Here is a 17459-nt window from a genome sequence, read left to right as displayed (position 1 = left end):
TAATGCACAACATTACACAAATTGTCATACAGTGTGACAGCATCATCTAAAGCAAGTTAAAATTGTGGTAACCTTCATTCTTTTTCAACTACCCAAGCCTTACAAGTCCTAGTGATACCATCCTGTCAACAGGGTATTCATTGACATTTATCTTGGTGGCACTGGCCTTGCACCCAGTGCATCTATTGGCACAGAAAATGCAATTTGCAGTGTTGGGATCTTGTCCTGAATAATCAGTGTGTTGAAGAAGAAAATACACCTATAATGAACACCAATTCCACTTCAACCTCACAATCACTAACACCACAAGATCAAGAATTTAATTCCAATCTGTATTGTATTAAAGACACATCCAAAGGCTGCCGAGAGAGCTGTCAAAACTCATTTTGCAAAACATACAACTAATTGATGGAAGGCTTGTATTCTAATTGTGGACAGTCATTCAATGAAACTGATATTCGTATTAAGTTACGGCAATGTAAATTCCAAAACTCACCCTCACAATAAAAATTGGAAACTGACTAAATAGCCAAACTTTTCTTTGTGTGCAAAGATAAATAAAAAGCTATGAATAAAATACAAAAAATAGTAAAGGGGTTATCTATTTTTTACTCCTTTCTTGAAACCCTAATTTATGCTAGCATCTGACCCTGCTGGTGCAATAGGCATAGTTCACTTTGGAAACTGGAAAGCTAATGACAGTAGGTAGTCACATATTGTTGCTATCACTATCTGGACTAAATGTATTCTCAACATATGCAAATATAGTTTCAATCTAGGGCCAGCAACTTCCCAGTGTTTCTCCGCAAATTCATTTCTTTCATTTGGACACATCAAGTACATGCAACATCACAACAATATTCTCCAAGTTCCCTTCTCACTCCTGGGTTGATAAATTATTTAGATAAATGCTTACATCATTAACCAATGTTCACTGTGAGTTAAAAATCTATCAATGACTCTTCCATGACAAACTACCTTCTCAAATTGAAGGCTCAGCATAAACATTTGTTTGATGCTCTTCCTTGAGAAGGGACTCAAAATATTTTGTTGCATTAAAGATATTATACAATGCATGTTGTTGTCTTACAAAAAAAATTCTGTGCTCACTTTAGTCAGAGACAATTAATTCTAGAAAAGCTTCAATGCCTTGAAAAGAGGAATACTAAACAGAAAACTGTCTGGATATATAAATTCAAATTAATTCATGAATTGACAAGGTTTATTGAGTTATCAAAGTTAAAATGGTGCCTGAAGGTCCATTTTCTCATTTCACTGCATTAACTGATTAAAATTCATGAAGGTTCTCAAATGCATATTTAATTCAAAGTTTATTTTGCTCTCCCTGTCTTAAGAGACTCCCCATTATACCCTATTGCCCTCTTTAGAGCACCCACATAATACTCTATTGTCTTCTACATAGTTTACATCACCAACTGCTAGGCTCCAAGAAGATATGCAACTGGGCTGCAAAGTGATTTGTTTATTTTCCACACTTGCCTCAGGGAAGAAAGCAACTCTGCTCCATTTAATACCATGATTTACAACACTGCCAAGGATCAGACTGCAAATGTATACGCTATTGAAATAGGAAAGTTTATCTCACTCCATATATGGTGCAGTGTGTTAGTGATATTGCATTGAATCATTTTAAAAATACGCACATGTGCATTTTAATAGAGTTTTGAGCTGCATGAAAACATTTAAATAAAACCACCATTTGCAAAAATAAATGAGATATAGGATATTTAGCTTATTTTAATAGTTTATCTCCTAACAAGCACAAATTATCTTATAAAGCTTACAACAACCAAAAATGAGAAACAAAAGTCACAGCCTTATGGTTTGTGTACTCAGCCTACATACACTACGCTTCTCAGAACAGTTCAGCAAGCATCTACTCACAGCTAATTATGAAGTGATCTGGAGCCACAAGATGCAATAACACATAACAATGAAGCAACAAGTCCATGTGTTATTGTGAATTCCAGGCAGTAACCCCACTTACACAAATATTTACCTTGGTACAGAAATTTGTTAGAGCTGGATTTATAACTTCATTTAAATAAATAAGATTGGCTCTAGAGACCTCTTCAAATTCTTAAGAGGTATATCGTGTTTGTGGTGTATTTTGATTTAATACTGCTGCATTGAAAATGCTGTGGTGATACCACAAGAAAGGCAAACTGAATTTTGTGTTGCATCCTTAGAGCATTGAGCCAATTTACAAAATTTCTATTACAGAACTTAGAAATATTTTAAAATAAACTGATTTTCAAAATAAGTTAATTGAAGAGCAAAAACTTGCTCTTGTTACTGCAATCTTATCACCTGGCCTTTGATCAACTGAGATTTTAAAAACTATAGTACTCCTGGTGCAATTAAAAAAATTAGTAAATGAAAGGCCATTGACCTTTCTGCACTCTCTTTGCATTTATAAAATGTCTATTTCACAATTTGAGTATATGTTTTTGAATATATTAACCGTGTTCCAACTGACCTTCTGTATTTCACCATTTTCTTCACTTGTCAATTCACTATTTTGGATTCAGTTTTATTTCATGTTGCAGCCTGACCTTCCTTGTTACCTATTGTTCAGCCAAGCTCAGAATTGCTTATCAATGGTAAGATTACCCTGGAATAGACTCTGCAGTCTCAGGCTCATTTTACTACAGTAAAATAAAACACAACACATACGTGTGCGCACACAAATAAATCTAGTAACTTTTTGAAAAGAAAGTGAATCCTTCGGGATTGGTTTGACCAAAATGTGGAAATTTAAATTATTTACACTAAAACAGGAACATAGCCTCTTTCTAAGCAACTGAGTAATTGTCCTACAGCAGGGAAAGAACTATCACTAAAATGATCAAAATACTCTTAAGTATGCACTTGTGCAGCAATATACCATTGGGGGCAGATAGCTTCAAGATGGTATTCAAAAGAAGCTACTGATTAATCTCCAATACTGATGAATGTAAAATTTCTGCATTTTTATGTTTTTATTTCAGATTTTTAGCATCTGATTTTAACCTCAAATCCTCTTACTGAGACAGATGAAAAATATCTTTTGTCAAACATCTTTTGTCATAAAATCCTTAGTATTCAATTAATTTGAAAAGAAAATCACAGGGTTATAGGGAACAAGCTCAGGAATAGGACTGAAAAGTCAACGTGATTTTGATGACGTGAGTAACCACCTTTTCTGTACATGATTTTACCTATCTACATATGTGTCAGATACAGTGAAAAATTGTTAATTCAATTTTATTAAACTATTAAAAAGCCCATCCACTTTGTCAATAATTGAACACTGTATGGATTGGTAAATTTTCCTAATTTAGTCCTCTAAAATCAAAATAGGATTGAAGTGTAAAGAGTCAGCAAGACTTAGAGAAATGATTTATGAAGCAAACCATAGAAAGATGTAAGAACAATAGGGTTATACAAGTGGAGGATTTTAATTTTCATTAAAACTGGGATTGTCTAAATGCAAAGGGCTTTGACAGGGCTTAACAACACATACAAGGAAGTTTTTTTCCAGAGTTCGTAAAGAGACCTGCTACAGTCAGTGCAGTACTTGGTTTTAAGAAAAGAAACTGGGCAGATGATGGAGGTATCAGTGAGAGAACACTTCAGAAAAAGTGACCATAATTTTTTAAGTTTCAAGATAGTTACGTTGATGTTTGAGGCCTTGAATTTGGAAAGGAGGCAAATTTCAACGGTGAGATAAGGAACCTAGCAAAAGTAGCATTGGAGTAAACGCGTGCAGGTAAACAACAGGTGACAGGTGAAAGCCTTTAAAAAGAATTAGTAAGACTTCAAAGCCAGCATGTTCTGATGAGAATCGTGGGTAAGAATAGTAAGATGAAGAACAAGTGGATGACAGAGGAAACTGTAAATCTGATAAGGAAATGGAACCACATTGCAAGTATAGGCAAATGGAATCAAGGAAATTTCTTGGGGAATATAGAGTACATAGGAAAAAATTTAAGAAAGAAATTAAAAGTATAAAAATGATTCCTGAAATGTCCTTGGCAAGTAATATTAAGGAGAATCATTAAACATTCTCTAAGCAGATTAAGAGGAAAAGGTTTGTGAAGGAAAGAGCAGGTCCCCATGGGATAATCAATGGAGTTGGGCAATGTAGATACTGCATTTCATCTGTATTTACAAAGGAGGACATGGGAAAGTTCAGGAAGGGAAACATGGATAACAGAGATTATTATGGAGGTGGTGTTTGATGCTTTGGGATGCATTAGAGCTGATAGAATCCCAATCACACAAGATCTATCCCAGATTGCGATTGAAAAAAAAGGGAGGAGATGGCTGAAGTCCTGATGGTGATTTTCGTATCTTTATTATCCATGGGTGAGCTCCAAAAGATTTCACGATAGTTAATATTGCTTATTATTTAAGGATAGCAGACATAGGGCAGGCAACTAAGGTCGGAGAGCCTTAGAGTCATAGCGCACTACTGCACAGAAAGAAGGCCCTTTAATCCATCTGGTCTGTGCCGAACTATTGTGCTGCCTCACCTCATCGACCTGCAAGTGGACCATAGCCATTCACCCCTTCCATCTACCACAAACACTCTTCCCTGACAGGGAATCAAATCCTAACCACCAGAGAACCTTACTTCAGTGGTTTAAAATTATTGGACAAGAACAAAAGGGATAGGATCGATACACATTTGGAAAGGTAAAGGCTGATCACAGGTTGTGTGAGCATTTGATTAAGTTTTTTTTTAGAGGAGATAACTAAGAATGTTGATGAAGACAGGTAGGTACAGTAGATGTTGCTTACATCTACTCATGACATATAGATACGTTCCTGTATACTGCTCTAGTCCAGGAGGTTACAAGGAATACATGAAATACAAGGAAAGCTGGCTAATATCCAAAACTATCTTGGTGAAAAGATGCTTTTCAGATTGGAAGTTTGTGACCAGTGGTGTATCATAGGAATAGGTGCTGGGTTTCCTTGTTGTTTGTGATATGTATTAATGACTTAAATATTCACATAGGAAGCATGAATAATAAGTTTGCAGATGACACAAAAGTCAGTATTGCTGTAGATAGTGAGAAAGGCTTCAGCAGATCATAGATCAGATGGAAAGTTGGTGGAGCTACTAAAATAAATGGTATTGAGGGTAGGACATAAACTGTAAATGGTAGGATGTGAAACAATGTTGAGGTACAGACAGACCCTGGAGTTCAAGCAAAATAGTTTCCAGAAATTGACACCACAGAGAGACATGGTGAAGAAAAAGGCATATTGGATGGTTACCTTCCTAAGTCAATGTACATGATATAAAAGTTGGGATGATACATTACAACTATATAAAACACAGATTAGATCACATTTGGGAGTTTTTTTGTGTAGTTCTTGAAAGCACAGTGTAGAAAGAAGGTGGTTGCACTGGAAAGTGAAGAGATTCACCACAATGTTGTCTGGATTGGAGAACTTCAGTCATAAGGATTAAATGGATTGGCAAGGCATGTTTTCCCTGGAGTGTAGGAAGCTGAGAGGTGACCTGATGGAGGTATATAAATTTTAATAGGCATAAATAGGCTAGATAGAACTTTTTTCTCCTTGTTTGGGGGTATCAAAACATAGGGCATAAGTGAGAAAAAGGAGCTTTAAAAGGGATTTGAGGGAAAGTTCCTTTTAACATAAATAGTGGTTGATAAATAGAACTCACTGAGATAGGAGGTAGTTACTTAAATTGGCAGGATATAGATGGATGTGGATTTAGTGTGGAGAAAAAGTTTGGTATGAAATGTGGTGGGCTGAAGAGTCTATTTCTGTGCTATACAACTCTACGAGTTGAATAGCTGGGTTATGTGACTTAGTAATGATTCTTATTTTTAAATTGATATGTACTTATTGCAAACAAGAATATTATTTTTACTGGTTTAGTTTTTAATGCATTTTTATCTATACTATGCAAACATATAAAAATGCTAATCATATTAAAACTGGAAAACTTCATGCAGTAATCTCTATAAACAGAGACTTCAGTTTTACCTGCAACTATAATCTAATGGTTCAGATTAAGACATACTTTATTCTGACCACTTAAATACATCAAATTTATTTTTAAGAAATCAAAATTAGTATTAAACAAAAATGGAGTAACTTTGAGTAACTGAGTAAAAAAAGGAAAAGTTTGACTTGAAGTAACTTTTGATTATGTATGTGCCTAAATTGACAGTTAATATTGGCAACTATTTGATATTTTTCTCGTTATAAAATTACTAATAATTATTGAGATTATGATATACAAATTCAAATACTGAAAACACATTAACAGGCTTGTTATTGGATAACTAACTTTTCTGTAGCAGGCATTAATTGCTCTCTGCATTTTGACAGTTTCTAGTTTCAACCATCTCCTTTTACCATGGGGATGCTATGTTTCCACTGCATGTCAAGGTTGTCTGAGGGCCTCTGTCTCCAATACAATGCCAAGCATCCCTCTGTTTTTATTGGCTGAACTCATTTCCTCAGTTGTCAGAGCCCTTGACTAAATCTCATATACAGGTTGAGTACCCTTATACAAAATTCCAAAATCCGAAAACCTCTAAATCCAGAATTTTTTGGTGCTGTCTAACATCACAAATGGAAAACCACAAGGTGTTGGGAAGGTTCCCAGGTGAGGTGCTGGTCTCTGTGCACCACAGACAGTTCTGAGAAGTGACCTCACATACATAATGAGCAAAAGTTAATGACACTGCACGAAGCGAGAAGTGTAGATCTCCATCATGTATTGAAAGTGTGAATTTGTTAGCATCAGAGTGAACGTATGCCATTTAATGGTATGCTGATCATGAAACAAGCAAAAATCTACCGTGATAAACTGAACATTGAAGGTAATTGTGAATATTCAGGAGAAATTTGCAGAAATTTAAGAAAAGGCATGACATTAATTTTTTGAAGATTTGTGGCAATAAAATATCTGCTGATGATGACGCAGCAAAGAAATTAATTGATGACTTTGCCAAGATTGTCGCTGATGAAAATCTAACGTGCAGAATAGCTGCATCAGTACATATGTGTGATGAACAAGGGTAAAACAAAGACTTCTTACCGGTAGCACATAAATTCCGAATCGATAATGATGGTGATCCCAAGATATCTCATTATATATTTCAAAATCTGAAATTGGAAATACCTCCCGCCCCACACATTTCTGATAGGAGGTACTCAACCTGTATTACCTGCATCTTCTCCTCCTAAACAGGGTAAAGATGAAGGCCCCTAGGCTGTTGCAATCCACACCAAACCAACCCTCCCCCCCAGCTTTCACATTCAACAGATCATCTTTTGCAATTTCTGCCACTTGCAAAAATATCCCAAGTCAAGATACACTTGCCTCTCCCCTTTCATTTCAGCATTTTAAAGGGGTTGCTTTCTTTTTAATTCCTGGTCTGGCCTTTGATTTTCACTAAGCATGTGCAGCAGATAATACCCATCCTTTTATCTCTTTCCTTGTCCCATTCAAGGTGTTCTTGCTGTTCTTCTAATCTAATGTACTACATTCAGTGTTCACAATACATATGCATATTGGCTGACCACTTTGCCGAACAACACACACAAAATGCTGGTGGAACGCAGCAGGCCAGGCAGCACCTTAGATGCTGGCCTGCTGCGTTCCACCAGCATTTTGTGTGTGTTGCTTGAATTTCCAGCATCTGCAGATTTCCTCGACTTTGCTTAACACCCGTGTTTAGTCCACAGGAGTGACTGTATGTTTTCTACTGTCCACCACTTCATTCATCACCTGGCCAGTCCATCTGTGACATTTGCTTAGCTTTTTTTGCTCTCCCTCTAGAGGACATATCTTGGAGGTAGATATTTCTGAACTTATCCATTAATTTATTGTGCCCTTGCTCTAACTGCCTACATTTTTGTTCCCTTGTTCCACTTCTCTATCTCTACTTGCCCCCATCAACCAACTGGCAGACTACCTTGTTCACAGCTTATTCCCACGTCAACCCAGAGCCCACTTTATTAGAGATATTCCCTTTATATTATCCATCTCTTCCCTTCTCTCAATGCAACCAAGTGGTAACTGATTTTCTTTCTTGTCCAGTTCTGACAAAGAGTCTTCAACATAAGCTGTTAATTGTGTTTCTCTTTTCACACATATTGCATGACCTTCTGAGTGTTTGTAGTATTTTCAGTATTTTACTATTGTGTGTGTTTGTTGTATTGCCAGCCTGGCTGGCTGAATGTAGATTATAAAAATATAAAGCAACTACAGATGGACAAGTTTCTTATCTTCTGTTAAATCCTCAAAACGTTTTACTGCATCCTTGGGTGATAGCTGACTCTTTGAGCTGTTGATAATCTTCAGAAGAAAAATGGAGAGTTCTTAATTGTTGAAAATCATTCTTCTTGTTCTGCTTTTTTGGGTTTCCACATGCTACATATTAATCCAAGTTAAATGGAGACCTATGCCTGATCCCTACATGTAGACTTCCGGATCTTAATTTTTAAGGGTTGACTATTAGGAATTGCACAACAGAAAGATGGTTTCTCCAGAGTTCTATCTGGGAGAATCCACGAGTCCACTGGAGGCTGAATGTAGCCTATCCTGGGGTTAGAGAACTGTGAATGTGCATGGGTGGTGGGTGGGAGGGAGGGAGGAACATTGTTTTGCTGTTGTTGCTTTGCCGCTTGGTATATTCTGTTTTTTTTTGTGTTCTCTGATGTTCTGCTGAGCATTGTGGGCATGCTTATGTTGGTGCTGGAATGAGTAGTGACACTTACAGGCTGCCTCCAAGTACACCCTTAGGTGTGTTGGCTTTAATGCAAACAATATATTTCACTGTATGTTTTGAGGTAAATAAATCTGAAGCTGAATTACTTGATGTCTGCATTAAGGAACTCACTTTAAATAGGATACAGACTTTAGTCTTATTAGAAATAAGTTGTATTTAGATATTTTTTCCATTGCAGTTATAGTACAATATTTCACATGGATGGTCAGATGAAACTAGTTCAATTCTCAGATTTGACTTCAAACCAGCTACATCTTGGCAATAACTTTTCGACCTAACGTTACATTGTTTGACACAAACTGTTTCACTTTACACTTTTTCTGAAAAACTTGAACTTGCACAAGATGTTTTCAATATATAAATATAAAATAATTATCTAGTAAGAGCAGCATTAACATTTTATGAAGTTCACTGTTAAATGGAACCAACAGCTTCTTTTAAGAGACAAGATGGATGTAACTTCCGGCACATTCTATACTACAGCCGATTAAGCCCGTATTAGCTTACACCTTTAATATATTTCAGTCTATTTATTTTGCGTAACTATGTTTGTTATGTCTCTATAATTTCTAAGCTTATTAATTAAGACATGCAGAGTAGTTCAGAAGAGGTCAAAAGTATGATTTAATTGCTTGTGTAAGTGGGGCTAGTAACTGAGTGTATGGGAAATCACCATACATGGACTTACAACAAATTCCCTCGCCTCATATGCATAAGTAGGTTTCCCTAATGTCCTCTTCATCAGTTCTTTGTGACAATAGAAAGACCGAGGCTGGGGTGTGCATTTGTGGAGAAGAATACAACCACGTTAAAAAGCCAGCAATTCAAAACCAGCTTTTACCTACTATAATGTTTATAGGGTAAAAGCTACAAAATATAGGGTAGGCCTTAGTACAGGATTTCCTCAATCAAGGATATTATTTTTCAGTGGCTTGTTCATATCACAGAGATGCTCTTTAGGCTAAGTTTAACTGAATTTGATTGGTTTACCAGAGGAAGGGCCAAACAGAGGTTTAGCTTTGTACCTTTTATCCAATGTGAAAGGGATTTTGGAACTGAACCACATTTTTACCCCTTCAAATATGATCAAGGTCAGGGCTAGAATTAGTATTCTGAATTATCTAAGTTTGATGAGACACTGCTTACTGTTAGAAAGCAGGTTTGAAGCAAAACAGATTGTCAGGGTACATCAAAACGGATAATAGTATATTCTCTGATCATAGAAATATTAGCTCAAATCACTGTTCCTTTCATATTATCACATTTTAACCTTGTGTAAAAGTAAACTAGCAAATGCATGTAATGGCAATAGGCCAGTAATGAACTGCAAGCCTAATTTTATATCCTACAGCAATCAGAGGTTGGGCAGACATCATATTAATCTGTCCTGTTGCAACTGTGATTAAAAATTCTACAAAGATTTTTAGGGCAAAGGGGCAAAGCAGCTAATTATCTTTGATCTGCATGGTCATTGCTTCCACAAGGTCTTTATAATTATTGAAAGAGTGAACAGAAACATTAAAGGACTAAAACCTTCAGATGATAACACCATACAGTTGGCAAACCATGTTGAATTGGAACTGAGCAAATGCAAGCAGCCTGAATCAAGTTCAACTGACAAAATACACCTATTGAAGAGATCATTTGGTCCTTTGCAATTGTGACATCACTGATATGGTTTCCCTGAGCTCGCTTCTTACCATAAATTAAATGAAAAATCCTTCAGGCCAACATTTGTCCCATATTTTACCATCACAGCCCATCCAAGCGGACTGATGCTTGACTCATTCTGGATTATCTTTCTGATCTCCCTTTCCTAGCCCCAACAGAGCTATCCTTGGCTCCTCAAAATGAGATCCCTTGGCATCATCCATAAACACAGCATAGGTTTTGCTTGCAGGCTGACAAAAATCAACCCCACCTTAACAACACCACTGTCTCCAAATTATAAGATCACTTGTCTGACAATTCTGAGCAAGGCGGACAGAAATTTCTTCCAAAATTGCCTGTCACAATCTCCACTCTCTAACCACAAGATTTTTTCTACATACTGTACTTGACAGGCAGGATAGTTTCTAACCCACTGACATATTTGACCTTGAGATAACCAAATTAAGACTATCAGCATCCGCTTCCATCCCTTCAACATCCCAATTCTGCTGTTATCCCAACTCATCTGCTGCTGAAAGCCTTGTTCATGCCCTTATGTCTCCAGATGGCCATTCCAGCGGACTCCCGGTCAACATCACTCACCTTTCTCTTTCTATAACTGTGAACATCTATAATTCTGCTGTTTGTGCCTTAACCTCAAGAAAGTTCTTTTAACCATCATATTATGTTGATTCTTGGTTAACAAGTCTTAACTTTAAACATTTTATCCCTTTCAAATCTCTCTATAATCCTTCCCTAATTCTGTGATCTCATCAAACCCTCCAAAATATCTATGTTCCTCTCATATCAGTTTCCCAAGGTTAATTGCCCCTCTATTAGTAGCTGTCCCTTCAGTGATTAATGCACGAACCTTGAATTCACAACCAAAACATCCCAATTCTCCTTACCCTCTTGATGTTTATCAAATCTCCTCTTCGGTTCTTGGTCATCTGCTCTAACACTTCCTAACCCGTGTGCAGATCCTTGAGATATTTCAGTTTGTAAAATTGCTGTATAATTTACATCCCCATTGACCAAAGTGGATTCAGCTTTTTGTTATTTTGTGCTCTGCAGAAGGCCATTTCATAAGGGCTATTTTTAAAAAATTCCAAACTAACCCATATAATGGGCTAAATAAAAGTATCTATGTCACTGCAGTTTTCAAGTGACAAACAGGCTAATGACATATTGACAATATAGCAGGACCATTTTGAAGATTTTTTTTACAAACCATGCTGTAGACCCTTGATTGAGGAAATTTTTTTTTTACCTTTTGTGAATTTCCCAGTGGCTCTGAAGTAATTACAAATTTTTGAAATATTCTAATCAAAATATACACATTTAAAAAATACTAAAACCTCATTATTTATGCAATGTAGAATGTGTGAAAGCAAACAAGGAATGTATAACAAAAATATAGTTTTCTGCTGTGTGCAGTTGACTGCCACAGATACATAAAGCTCATACATTTCAAACATTAGTATTTTGAAGGTAGCTTAGGACACATTTCAAAGGACGAGTCTGTATTTTTAATTTTTAATGAACAGTTCATTAACTAATATTTTATCCCAAATAGTTGATTTATTTTCAAAGCATCCAACTTCCTTTTAAATCTAATTTTTATTGTTGAAGCCACGTTCTTTTTTTTTTACATATGGTTGCTTTCAAGAAACAAATGAACTTACAACAAATTGTATTTGTAAATATATTGATGTCATTAACTAAATAAGTTGGTTGTTAGGAAGATCTATTATCTTTTGTTCTTTTAATTTGAAACTTTAAACTTTTGTCCTAAACTTCCTTTGTAGAAAGATGAAATGCAACCTAAGTTTTTAATACACCATTTCCTTTAATCTTCCCTTAATATGATTCCATTTTAACCCTTCCACAAGAAAGTGTCTTTTCAAGTGTACCAATGCAATCTATAGATCTGGCAGGCAGGACACACAAAAATTAATAAGCATATACTTATCTGAAAGTGCTAATTATGGATAAAGCACAAAAAACATTTCTAGGCCACTACAAGTGAATACAAAATACTCTAAAGTTGAAGTTTAAAATAGATGCATATCATGCTACCTTTTGTTATTGGAAGTAATCCTTCTGGAACAAACAAAGAGGATTTAAGTTTCTAACAAATACATGTGACTGAGATGTTACAATTCCCCTCTAAGTACTTTGTATTTTGGTCTTGTACAAAATAATTTATGTTATTTCTGGCATTATTAAGACAATCAACTTGCTTCTTATAAAATAATTTGAAGGGGCTTTGTAATAATTTTTCACAGTCTTGAAAACATGGACTCATTCTGGAAGAGACACAGACCCACTGTTAGTTTACTCAAGATTCACATTTAAAATTCAAGTTGAAGCTGCAAATGTTTGCAGACTATTTGACCACAAGACACATTCAAAATTAAAACAGTGTCCTCAGTATACATGGAAAAACCTACTTTCCAACAAAGAATATTTAAAACTACGTGTGAGTGGATATTCTGTGTTTTGTTTAAACCTTTCCATTCCATCATAATAAGGACAATTAAAGCAGACCTTAATAACTTATTTTGAGGATAAGGCCAGCTTAAAACTCTGCTACTGGAGAACTTCTTTTTAAAGGTTGACGATTATTATTAGTTTTACCCGAATACTATACCAATTAAATGCTTAAATAAATGCTTTAATATATATTAAAGCCATTTGGCTCATTTTCTCAGTCACTGAAATACCTATCAATTAGTCCCTGATCTGTTGTCACAATTCTATATTGTAATAGTCACACAATTCCATTTTTAAAGTTCCTACTGAACTACTTCCACCAAGCTTTGAGACAGTGCCTCATTCCAGTTCATTGTAGTTCCCTGTGTAAAATAAAATTATTTCCTTGGATTTATAACTATTAAATATTTTAGAAACTCTTCTGAATAGTATTTCAAAATTTAAGTTGCATTTCTACAATGTTTAAGAATAAGAGGCAATTTGCTAGCTGCAAAGTGCTCCACAATTTCAACAAATATGCACATGGACAATCTTTCACAGACAAACTTTAAGAAGGAAGTACTAAGTACAAATAACTACAAAAAGATGAAATAAAACTTACCCCCCGCTTTAGGCTCCTGAAACAGTGGATTTTAGGTTTGGAGGTCATAAATTCGTTCAGGCGGTGAGAGAGGGGCTCTTTTTGCTGCTTGGGAGACTGAGGGCCATTTGGAACAGCAGAAGGTGTGGAAGAGGAAGGAGGAGGAGGAGGGGGCTGATGAGGAGATGTCAAAAGGGACATAAGCTACGAGTAAGAGATGGATGTAAAAAGGGAAAAATAAAAAAGAAAAAAGCGAACAGAAATAAGAACACAAAATGCACACAAAAATTAAGCTATGGCATTACAAACAAAGGTAAATAAAAGATTAAAACAATTGCTGATAATATGCATCTGAGACAAACAATGGAAGAACTGAAGAAACAATATCGACAGAAAGCGCATGCAAAAATTGATTCATGCACATTTTAACTGTTGAAATATTATTCTGTAGATATGCCAGCATGTTTTTATAAAATTTCATATAAAAGGCAATTACTTAAATGTAAATCTGAGATATCAAGAAAGAAAACAAGCAATTGATGGCCTGATGGCCTCACTGGGCATTCAAAGGCTTTTTTTTATAATTCTAGAATCTATTTATATGATGAACATCTAGAATCATGACATTAAAATCCTTCTTGAGTTCAGTTGAAACAAATTCCAAAGCGAACAAATCTAAATGGGATTTAATACCACAATCTTTCTTTGCTGCTTTTAAAGCACTCACACAATATAGCTTGGACTGGGCATTAGAAAATTCAGATAGCTGGATCCTTGGTAATAAAAGAAAAAGTGACATTATGGATCGTATCAGATGATCAACTGGGAGCAGTATGAAGAACCTTATATATACAGTAGGATGCAATTTTAAACATGCACAAATAAAAATAATTAGAGAATCTTCATGGTTGAATATAGTTACTATACGCCTGCATTAACATAACCAATCCTCTAACTGAAGAGCAAGTTTTGCAAATGACTTAATTACCTAGAAAATGTAAAATTCAGGGACTGCTGGTTCAATGCAATACAGAGAGGCCAAGGAAAACTTTTAAAAGGAACACTTTTCAATGTTACCAAAAATAAAGTGATAGAAGTTGTTTTCAGAGTCATTTGTCACCTCTCCCTCATCGCTGGCTTCCTGATACTTCTTCAATATGACCATCTTCAAATGCTAATTGAGGAAACTGCTCTTATTTGCTGGTAAGCCACATTACCTTAATTTGGAATTTGAGCCATATAACTTGGTTACGTACAGTATATACGTACAGTTTAGCATTAGAGTCAACTCCTGGTGCTTTTTGTTCTCAACCCAACAGAATACCGTCACTGTGCGATGAGTTTGATTTGCTCACTTAGTTTTTTAGTTAAGTTTAAATATCCATCATCTAGATCTTTAAATCTTGAATTGTCTTTTGCGGCATAGCAGACTGAGCCCATTGCTTGACTGCTGATAAAGAAATGCTTAGTTCAATCCCATGTCCATGTTCTAGTTAACTAATCACATATGAGTCTTGCTGAAGGACTTCGGCCTGAAACGTTGACTGTACTTTTTCCATAGATGCTGCCATTCCTGCTGAGTTCCTCCACCATTTTGTGTGTTGTTGAACTAATTATATAGGTTATGGCATATCAAGCACTTAACCAAATACTTTTCAATGCCAGGATTTCTAGCTTTACCATCCTTTCAGACTCCCATAAATTTCTGGGTGAAAAATTCTCTTTGCTAATGGACACAACCAGCTTATATAATATTTTATGTGGTATCTACTTACCTTCAGTTACCAATATCTATATTTTGTGTGTCTCAATTACAAATCATATTCAAAGAAAAAAGCCCAACTTATGTTTTTAGTTACATGCCAAAATTGAGTGTTTAAATCAGGGTTTCCCAACCTTATTTATGTCATGGACCAACACCATGAACAAGGGGCCTGTAGACCTTTCTGGTTTAAATTGAGAGGTATTTATTTGTTGAAGCTGTTTTAAAATTATGAATAAACTCTTCTTGGGCTTCCAGCATCAGATCGCATTTTTTTTACTTTTTAATTACTTGAATCTGTTTGAGTTGCTTTAAAATATCAATGACTGTATCATGTGTTAGCATGATGGTAACTAATTCACAATTTGGCTTCTCACCTTTAAATCCTTGTATTTTGTTGGGAGGAAGAATTAGGCCACTTACTCCTTGGAAAGGAAGGATTTAAATGGGGTTCAAGAACACGAATCATCAAAAGGCATAACAGTTTAATAAGGTAATTAAAAGGCAAAGATAAGGTTGGAATAAGTTTCCAGAAGGGCAGTAATGAAAAGCAGAGGTGTTATTTTGAAGTTAACAGGCCATCTATTAGACAAAATTTGTAATACTCTGCAGAGACCATACCTCTATAGAAAATTTATACCTGGAGGGGTAGAAAATAAGATTTACAATGATGATACTGGAATTGAAATTGTTAAGAAGAAACTGATTGGTGAATTAATTGTGGTCATTTCGAAATAAGAAGACAGAGACACCAATAAATCCAACAATGAATTCAGGAGAAACACCTTTATGAAGAATATACTACGATAAGCAAGTTGCATCCATGTATTTAAAAGGACACAAGATAAATAGCTATGTTGCTGAAGTTCAATGAGGATGGTAGAAGAAAGTCTCAATATAGCTTAAGCATCAACACTGTTATACAGGGCTGTGTGACTTGATTCTGTGATGTACATTTCTGGTAAGACCAATTAACTGATATTAGGGGCAAACAAGTCCACAAAGATGCATTTAACTTAGAGCTGAACTGTGGATAAGAGGCAAAGAGCTTGGCTATATTCCTATTATGTATGCCTTTGTTGAAAAGGAAAGATGAGCTGTACACAGCTCAAATAATTAAAAACAGATCATACTATAAATAACAGGATAAAGCTGAAACTCAATGTTTCCAGGAACTAACTGAAGCATTGTGCTTCTTCATCATTCGATTTAAGATTTACATTGTACTGATTGATTCTTAATGTCCAAGGGATGCTACAATTTAAACCACTCAAAAGTCAATGTGAAATGTATGCATTATTTGTACAATAATAATTATACAAGCAATCCCTGGGTATTGTAAGTATTTCATTTCTGTCTGTATATTTCTGACACATGTCAGTTTACAATTTCAATAAAGGTTAATTAACGTGAACATTCTCTGTGTAAAAAAGCACTGGAAGAAAATGCCCCACACCGAATCCTTCATTTGAATGGCCTTGAAGTATCACTGATTGATAAATTATTTTACAAGTGTCAATAGAAGAGAGCATCTTGTCAATTTCCAAAGTAAACCTCTTAAGTGACCTCCAGCTGTGAACCAGCAGCCTGAGTTGTTAAAGATGATGGCATTTGCTTGAATACTGCAGGGATGTTAAATGTAAACACACAAAGTGCTGGAGAAACTCAGCAGATCAGGCAGAATCTATGAAAGGAAATAAATAGTGTAAATAGTGCACATTTTGGGTCAAGACCCTTCATGGGAGAGAGTGGGGAAAGAGGGCAGGTCAGTATAAAAAGCAAGGGGGAAGGAGTGAAGTAAAAGCTGGCAAGTGATAGGTGAGGAGGGAAGATGGGAAGATAGAGAAAGGGCAGAGTGGAAATAATGCAAGAAGGTAGGAGGTGATAGGTGATAGGTGGACATGACAAAGGGTTGAAGAAGATGGCATCTGATAGGAGAGGGCAGTGGACCATGGAATAAAGGGAAGAAGGTGAGAAGGAGAGCCAAAGGGAAAAGGTGTAGGTGATGGACAGATTGAGAGGGCAGTACGGGAGAAAGAGAAGGGGTGATGGGGCCAATTGAATGAGGGAAAATGGTGGGGGGGGGGGGTACTGAGGAGAGTAGTTACCAGGAGTTACAGAAATCAATGTTTATGCTATCAGATTGGAGGCTACCAGGGTAGAATATGAGGAGCTGTTCATC

At 35.9% G+C, this 17459-nt stretch overlaps 1 protein-coding gene across 2 annotated transcripts in view; it reads right to left on the bottom strand.

Annotated features, from left to right (window-relative positions):
• The window catches only part of LOC132407361 (formin-binding protein 1), a 200087-nt gene that overhangs the window by 37433 nt on the left and 145195 nt on the right, over window positions 1-17459 (bottom strand). For both annotated transcript variants that reach the window (XM_059993732.1, XM_059993733.1), the window contains exon 10: window positions 13537-13719. In XM_059993732.1, coding sequence (XP_059849715.1) covers window positions 13537-13719 — 183 coding nt within the window. The remainder of the gene's footprint in view (window positions 1-13536; window positions 13720-17459) is intronic.

The sequence above is a fragment of the Hypanus sabinus genome, chromosome 18 (genome assembly GCF_030144855.1).
Source record: "Hypanus sabinus isolate sHypSab1 chromosome 18, sHypSab1.hap1, whole genome shotgun sequence".
Taxonomy (NCBI): domain Eukaryota; kingdom Metazoa; phylum Chordata; class Chondrichthyes; order Myliobatiformes; family Dasyatidae; genus Hypanus; species Hypanus sabinus.
This window is presented reverse-complemented; position numbering and strand designations above follow the sequence as displayed.